Source organism: Taudactylus pleione, unplaced genomic scaffold (genome assembly GCF_031769625.1).
Source record: "Taudactylus pleione unplaced genomic scaffold, aTauple2 ptg000225l, whole genome shotgun sequence".
Taxonomy (NCBI): domain Eukaryota; kingdom Metazoa; phylum Chordata; class Amphibia; order Anura; family Myobatrachidae; genus Taudactylus; species Taudactylus pleione.
The window spans coordinates 7,582,009-7,591,256 of NW_028284627.1; the positions used below are offsets into that span (position 1 = coordinate 7,582,009).

Sequence of the window (9,248 nt, forward strand, 5' to 3'; positions counted from 1 at the left end):
TAATTTATGTTTTTATGTTGTGCAATCTGATTTAAAATTGAACAGTTAATAATTATGGGCTGAGCGATTATCGGTAGACTGCGTACGCACCGTGATTGCACTGCACACGCACTAAGGTATAGTGCTATGGATTATTTGAGGGAGGGGGCCTCAAACTGGTATTTTGCCTGGGGCCCCATGAGGTCTAAATCGGGCTCTGGTCGCGATGGTCTTGACCATCGCGACCATCGCCACTGCGAGCAGAAGCCTGCGGTTGAGTTTTTCAACCGCAAGGCCAGGAGTGATTTTGGCTCTATCAGAGCCAAAATCACTCCCACTGACATCACTAGTGATGTCAGTGGGGCCGGCTTCTGACGGTAGGCGTTCCCTTGGGAACGCCTCCGTCTGGCAGGCACGCCCCCGGCACGCCCACCAAAGGGGGCGTGCTGTCAATCAACATCGACAGCACGCCCCCTTTGATCAGACACTACGAGCGAAGGAAAGTCCTTCGCTCGTCGCGTCTCGCGCATGCGCACGACGGAGCTCCCTCCGTCGTGCGCATGCGCAGTGCAGACCATCAACCCACTTGCGAGCGGACAGCCGCTCGCGAGTGGGTCTGAATCAGGCCCTAAGTCGCTGACATTAACAGCATTTGCAAGTTAGAATAATAAATGCTGTAATTCTGTGACATTCTTGCCTGGAGCAAGTATGGTAGAGGTATAATAATCTCTTTGCTTAGGTTTACTTGTTCATGAAATCTCCATGAACAACCCTTTGGGGAGCAACTGGTGAGTGAAATATGGGTGACATTAATGGTTATTCCCTATTGACAATTAAATGGAAGTTGTCCAATTAAGTGAAAGTATGGGATGTACTAAATGGAAAATGTGATAAAAATCCAGTTTTCGTGGTTTTACCGCATTTTCCATATGTACTATTGGGTGGCCGCCAGGGCTCCAACGCGGAGGGTAATGCCAGCTTTTGCAGTATGTGTACGGGCGATATGCCGGTTGCCTGTACTCATCAGCATATGACCGATATATCCGTCACATATATCGGCTATCGGCTGTGCTGCACAGCAGATCGGATATGTCTGTGTACACACCCGGCTATGCACTTTAGATATATCGCCTGTTCAATGGAACGGCGATATCGTTATCAGTGTGTACTCAGCTTTAGTTTCTCCTGAATAGTAGTTAATAGTGCTCACTTGCACTACCCTTGGGCATTTGGGCTATTAGAGGTGAGGTAAAGGTCAGTTAAAGGTGAATTAAAATTACAGGCTAGCTCAAATGTCTATGTGCAGGGTCTAAACTAAAGCCAGAGGCCAGGTGCTTCCTTGACACACCCTACAGAGCTGGTCTGTGTCACTGTGCTCTAATCAGATAATAACCAGGAGGTCTCTCTCTATTATTATTATTATTATCCTTTATTTATATGGCACCACAAGTGTTCCCGAAGCACCTTACAGAGTACATAAACAAATAAGTGAACATCCCGTCTCCACTAAAAGTGGGTACACACCTGACAGATATATCTGCAGATGATGGGTCGTTCATACACACTGAACGGCCATCATCTGTGTCTTGCTGCAGGTCCGGTGACCAGGGGGGCGTCGGGGGCGTGTCCCAGTGGGCGGGGTGTGTCCCGCCCCCCTCCTCGCGGCTGCCGCTGTGGGTGTACGGGCGGTCTGCAGACATATCTGTCCATTGGCTGTGCAGCCCAGCCAATGGGATATGTCGGTGAACGCCGACGTTCACTGACATATCGTGGGTACACACTCCCAGACGGCCAGCAGATACATTGGCCGATCAATTGATCGGCCAATGTATCTGTCAGTGTGTACCCAGCTTAAGGCAGCCTGTCCATAGCATCTATTTACGTAACTGACTGTTAAACCTCAGTCATTGTTTATCAAAGATTAAGGATGGTCATGTACATTTGTATATTTACCACTGTGAACTAGAAATGTGTCAGAATTCCTCCTGAACAACAACAAAAAAAGGAAGTTGTGGCACATTTTAATGGGTGTTTCCAAGCATTTGGTGAGTATTGTTTGTAATACAAAGTGAAGACATGTAACATTAGGACGCCCACACGCGTAACAATGACCCAGCTTCACTCTGCACCAGAGACTGATGACTCAACCCGGGTCCCATGTGTCATTTTACACAGGTCAGCGGGGACAGGCGCATATTGCTTGTGGCTGTTCTTTTTACACTGCTTATGTAATGTCTGCTCTGGGACTTTCCTTTCATTTGTTTTATTGACAGTACTTTTTTTTATATATGTCCACTGGGTTGTTCCCCCCCACCCTCAGCTTATAAACAGGATCTCCCCACGGGCTGTCCCTCTCAATCATTCATATGTCAGCAGATTACATCGTGGTTGCAATATAACGCATATTAAACATAACAATATTTGTGTTATTAGTCAACGTAGATATGTTAATTCGGCAACATGTAGAATAATTGTTATTGTTTAACATTACATTAAAATGTGCAATATTATTTATAAAACATTTCACTGTTGACAACTGTACAATAAAATTCCTATTTTTCCACATTAGATCTAACTATTTCAGTATTTACTTATTCTCTGGGATTATAATTACTAAATAATTTGCTGATTTAACAACAGGGAGGCCGGTTTAGTTGACCCACACATAGGGGGAACCCACCTAGCATGGGGGGCACTGTGGCATATGTGAACGCGGGTCTCTGTGTGGCATACTGTGAAATGGCGGCACTGCAGTGTGTTTTTTACACATTTGTGGTGCTGGGAGTACTTACACTTTAGGGGCCCCACGAGTTAGTTGCCCTGCTGCCCCCACAAATCTAAATCTAGCCCTGATTGAATGGGTGTATTTAAAAGGCAAAAAGAGCAATATTATTGTGGCATGATGGCTGTTTTAGTCAGCGTCAGACTGGGCATAAAAAGCCCACCATGAAATATAGTGATAGGGGCCCAAGCCTAAGGGGTGCTGCAGCCACCGGGGGGGGGGGGGTTTGGGCGCAGCCAGCATAAAGGGACTTGGCCAACTTTTAAACAGAACATGCAAAGAAAAGGGTCCCTTTGTAAAGGAGGAGACAGGGATGTTTCAGGACCACCCTATTTCATTGGCTGGACAGATAATCTTGGTGTAGTTTCCATAGAAACAAAACAAGCACCCAAGTTTATAGATGACAGTACACATTATATATCTCCGCAGCAAAGTAATATTTGAAAATGTTGAAAACACAAAAGTTGTAATTGGATAATTCATATATAGTGACCACAATTGAACAATTTGCAGATTTGTTGCCCGATTTTAGGATTTCCCAATCTAGCAATCTGCACCCATACATTACAGATCTTTTCCAGTGATTTGCAGATCGATTACAGCAAAAACAGACCTGCCAATCTTGAAAGGCCCATCATTTTACTAGTAACGGTCTGCAAATCTGCTCATCATGTCCATACACTAGCAATATACAGCCCTAATCAATCTGTGAAATCTGCGATCTGTGAAGCCCATACATTGCAGATTTTTATACACAATCATCTGCAAATTGCAGAATTGCCACAATCGATTGCTGATGTACAGTATGGGGGCCTTTACATCTATATGATTGGGTTTTCACTGAAATGTTCCTTGAGGCACTTCGAGTTAAGGCCCCCATGTGGACATTCTGAATGTACACCATTTCTATTTCTAGGTAAAACAAGTAACATCTGAAGTAATGTTTTCTACCTCAATGAGAAATACAATATAATACTACCATTTCTACTTAATACAACCCATTAGTACAAGAAGCATGTCTGTAAAACCATAAAATGACCTTTATGCCTGCAGAATCCCAGGAGCACAGGTGCACTACCCCCATGACTGAATTAGTTGGGGGAGAACCTGTTGCTTTGAAATAAAAACAACAAGAAAAGTTGTTTCAATGTAAAGTAAATTATATGAAGTAGAGAAAATGCTGAAGTTACTGGTTTCTTTATCTATCTATCTCTCATATCTATCTATCTATCTATCTATCTATCTATCTATATATCTATCTGTCTATTGCCGGGTACACACTAAACGATATGTCTGATCCGGCATGTTGGCAAAATCGTCTAGTGGGTACCCTCAATGTCACTGACGATGCGCACTCCCACGCATCGTCAGTGACATTGAGGGTCGCCCGTCGGACCAAGGCAGCATGGTCCCCACTGCCGCAATGTCGTGTATGCACTTGCCGATGTTGGGACCCCCGCCGAGTCCCGTCACACAATAGGTCGGCTGGGTACATGTCGTTAAATGTGTACCCAGCTTATCGCTCGCTCTATCTATCTCATGTCTATCTAGCTCAAATCTCATATCTATCTCTCTCAAATCAATCTATCTATCTATCTCTTTATCTCTCATATCTATCTATCTATCTATCTATCTATCTATCTATCTATCTATCTCATATCTAGTCATCTTTATCATATCTATCTATCTCATATCTAGTCATCTTTATCATATCTATCTATCTATCTCATATCTAGTCATCTTTATCATATCTATCTATCTATCTATCTATCTATCTCATATCTAGTCATCTTTATCATATCTATCTATCTATCTATCTATCTATCTATCTATCTATCGGGCTGCTGACAGCTCTGCTGGGCCAAGGTACAGGGAGGGGGGGCGTGACCAATCCGGGAAGGTATGGCCGGACCCCCTCCTCAGAAAAAAAAACCTTAACAAGTTTGCGGCTGCAAAGTGGCGCAAGCACCGCAGAGTGGAGCTCCAATGTGTGGGGGGTGGAGGCATAATCGCTCCCCATCCCACCCCTCACATAACGCAGGCAGAGAGAGGACTCACTGCTGCTGCAGCCTATCTCCCTAGCCGAGCTGGGGAGGCTGCTGCAGTAGTCAGTCCTCTCTGTCCCTGCCTGAAGTAAAGAACTGATGGCAGACAACGGCCCGTGGGAGGCAGGGGTTTGGGCTGCAGGTCCCAAGCCCCTCCAACAGGCCCGGGTAAATAGTACTCGCCCCCTGTCTATCTCATATCTATTCATCTATATCATATCTATCTCTCATCTATGTCATTTCTTTTTATCGCTCATATCTATCATATATCTATTTATCTCTCATATCTATCTATTTATCTCTCATATCTATCTATTTATCTATATCTAACTCAAATCTATCTCTCATATCTATCTATCTATCTAATATCTATCTAATTATAAAATGAGACTATGGGTGGTGTCACATATGCTCTGTAATCACAAGCACATCATCAAGTAGCATAGTGCAGCATTCAGTAATGGGTACTGATGGATTAAAGGAAAGGGGGAATGCTCAGTCACAGGAGAACGATCAAGCCCAGAAAATGTTGAATGTTGCGTCTTCAGAGCCTTCTCATTTACATGTTATAGTGGTGGAGCATCGCCCTGTCGCCATAACAATGTCTAAGCGCTTATGAATTGTGCAATTTTACAGCTTTTTTAGGTAGCAGCGGCTTATGTAAGCCATGCTTTACAGTGACTGCGGGTGCCATTTAAAAGTTTCACCTGCAACCCGCTGGGAAGCAGCTTCGTAAATAAAGCCCTTAGAGATTGAAGCTAATCTGTATAGTCAGAGTTTTGGGTGGGATGTATCATGTATTGCGATATATCCCGCGCCCTAATCACATGCATACCAGCGTTTGGTAACGTATGTACTGCAGAAAACCTCTGAAAACTGGCAGTTTTTGGAGGTCTTACCGCATTTTTAGAAATTATATATCTTGTCCTGTATGGTTTGGTGGTTTTCTTATTTACAATGAGGAAATGATGGACAATGAGAATAGAAGGAGGAGCGATGCGTGACATCAGGATGTCAATACTGATGTCATTACATCTCATGATGTCATAAATATGGCAGAACAGGCAGGTAAAACATCCAGTATTGCAAAGCATTACATAGAAAACACAGCTAATGCCTTCATCCAACATTGCAGCACAGTCCATGAGCTTCAATAATCCATGAGTCAGGTATCATATATCAATGCAAAGAACACGACACACTACTGTGACTGTCTGTACCGTGACCGCCTGTGACTAAGGGTGTTGTTGTCAAAGTACAGTGACGGGGACAAATATACGTGTGCAATTACACAATTGTACGTGGAAAGTTATTAGATACAAGGACCCCTTTTGGTGGAGATGGATTTGTGTATTGCTATAGGTAGATCAATGTATACTGCATAAGTGTGTGAGTTGGTCTCCTGCAGAAATTGAATATAGAGCATTCATGTATTTGGATAGATAATAACAATAAATCATATTGTGTGTCTGTACACAGCATTTTGCTTAGTACAGGTATAGGTTTATCATTATATGCACAGATTACACATAAAACACCATACAGGTAAAATACACCAACATAACATTTGTTAGCACTGTACAGCTAACCTGCATTATTGCCTGTATACGTGACATGCTGTAGGACACACACACCTATGAATGTGTCCAGCATACAGGCACAGTATTAAACATCCAGCTGCTTGTGTAAGGCTCACAGCACCACCACTGCTCTACAGACATAGCTGATAAATTTCATGCAGCATGTATTCCTTGTGCCAATGTGAGTAAACAATCTTTAACATTAATGAATAGGCAAATCCAGGCATGCAGCAACCACAGACCACCGACCAAAACCAGGGCAATAAACAATTATGTGGGTACAGTCTGAAACCAGACAAACAGACTGTCTTGTTCATATACCAAGAATATGTTTACCCAGAGAAGAGTGCACACCTAGTGAATTACTGCTAGGATAACAGAAACCAAAGAACTGTTTTCAATATTAAATTATAAGCAGTTCAGGACGGTGAGAGTGAGATCTAATGGGTATAGGTTATTCTGTACAGGTGTCAGTGGATGAGCCTGCACAGGTTCCCTGCAAGAATGGCTGGTGCATATATACAATCAATACAGTATGTATACATGCTGTGCATATAAGGCGTGCACTAATTACTACGGTGTATACATCCAGACTGGGTGCCATGCTGTAGATATTGCATTCGTATTTACATTGACGCAACCAAGGTCAGTTATTTGGCACCATAGATGTGGCCCCTGTCATCAAAGCAGATGTGCAGGATTTTTTTTTTCATTTGCCGAATTCTGTATTAAGAGATATTTCCTGACAGGGTAAAAGGAAGGAAGGTTAGTGTGTTCGATTATCTGCCTGGTCTTGGAAGTGGATTTGTATAATTCATATATAGTGTTCTTTCATCTCTGTGTAGCTGCTATTACTCATTCTGTAGCCTGATGTGTTAGCAGTTACACCACTACCAGGCAGTACTGCTGCTTGGCAATCCTCTAGGTCTGTGATAGAGGGTGGGATGTATCAATGATCGCATTAATAGTTGTGGTATATTGAAACCACAGCAGGCAAGGATTCACAGGTAACCAGAAAATCATGACCGTCACCTATAGCAGATACCAAGAAGATCATCCAACAGTGCATATACAGTATAACCCTTTACATGCCGGCCTTGGTTTGAAGAACATTAGAGGCACTAAGGCACCACTCTGAATATAAATCAGTCCAGGTCGCCCATTTTTAAGATTTTGTTGCTACTACTCACCACTGGCATTTTTACCGCATATAAGGTGCTGGAAAGGCTGGAGTAAACCCCATAGCTCAGAATCATTGTTAATTGCTTGTTCCAGGGATTCTGCAGTAAAGTTTGGTGTCTCATTCTCCTTCTCAGGGCGAGGCATGGCAAGGACCCTCTTGTAGATATCCTTGAATAGGGCCTCCATGCAGGCAGTCAGGTAGATGGCGGAGTGTTCATGAATCCTAAGGGCCACCCTACTGTCTACCATCCACCTATATAGTTTCCCAACCGAAAAAGTGAGGCCGCATCGCACAGATTTCCCCCGGCTGAGCCTGTCCCCAGTGCTCATGTTGTACAGGGAGAGGGCACTGAGAGCCGAGGTGGTGCAACTGGAAGACAGAGACCATGCCAACACTATCTCCATGGCACTTTGGATCTCATACTTGGTGCATTTGGCAAAGCGCAGGCTCAGGCGTTGAGCCTCTTTGGCAATCCTAACCAAGGACCTGCTGACCAGGGTGGACAGCTTGGAGAGGACATCTCTGCTGGCACCAGTCAGCATCTGCTCTTTCTTCAAAAGAGCTTCTAGCTCCTCAAGGCTCCAGGGGACTTCCTCAAGGTCAGGCAGCCTGGAGCACTGTCCTGAGCAGTCCAGGACCTCTGAGTCTTCAGCCAGGACAGTGTTGACCGTGTCAAAGCTGTTATGTCTACTGTGCATGGAGTCAGTTAGAAGCCAGCAGCAGTTTCCTCCATGGGCATAAGCTACCTGGTGAGAATCGGAACAGAGGGATAAATTGGACGACCTGATGGAATCAGCAGCACCACCATAACCAGAATCCAGTGTCAAATCTTCCAGCGTCCTCACAGTTGTCTTACCTCTTCTTGCCATAACTGCACTTCATACTGCACCACTAAAACTAAAGGGAGGAAAGAGGAGCCCTACTGCAGTTATTTCCTACCTCCTCCTCCAGGTCTCACTTGCAGAGTTCGTTCCCCTGGTGGCACTAGCACAGCTACAGGAGCCTTCCCCAGGCAGGGGCAAGCGAAAAATGCAGCGAAACTCCTCTATTAATCCGCAATTGTGCCCCTGCAGTAGCGCACAGTCGCCCAGCTCCAGCCAGCACCGAGAGCCGTACTGCATTATATCGAGCTGGGGAGAGCGACAGAAACATACAGCGCTGGAGGGGGATGGGGCGTGTTTATGCAAAAACGAAAAGAGGAGTGACCAATAGCAAGGCAGCTTGGCAGCAGAATGAGCAGCAGCGATGAGACTGGAGTGACAGCGTTTGGAGTGTCAGCCTGGTATAAAGACACCGGTTACTTTGCATCCTTCCCATCCTCTGCCTGTGTCAGGACTCAGGACAACAACATATTGATCAGAATGCATAGGATCCTGGTATCAACCCTATATTGCATTTATCACCAGCGCATCATGCAAATGTGAAGTTTGAATTGTGAACTTGTTGCTATAGGCTGTTACATGGGCATAGACAACAGTTTGCAGGCTACATACAGGATCAGATTCAGAGCCGCTAGCTAGGTGCGATTGTCTCCCGTCTGCGCATGCACCTAAGTCGCAGTGCGCGTGCGCAAATTAGCGTCTGCGATGTACAATCGAGCGCTCGTAGTACACAGACAGGACGCTACTTCGAGTGACAGATTGCGCCGTTTGTGGGTGGTAACAGGGGAAGGTGCTTGT

At 44.7% G+C, this 9,248-nt stretch overlaps 1 protein-coding gene across 1 annotated transcript in view; it reads right to left on the minus strand.

The window, feature by feature from the left end:
* ABTB3 (ankyrin repeat and BTB domain containing 3) overlaps positions 1-8,674 on the minus strand; it is a 346,709-nt gene extending 338,035 nt beyond the window's left edge. The window contains exon 1 of the mRNA XM_088478919.1: positions 7,577-8,674. Within this exon, the coding sequence (XP_088335045.1) occupies positions 7,577-8,438 (862 nt within the window). The 5' untranslated portion in view covers positions 8,439-8,674. The remainder of the gene's footprint in view (positions 1-7,576) is intronic.
* Between the last annotated feature and the right edge of the window lie 574 nt (positions 8,675-9,248).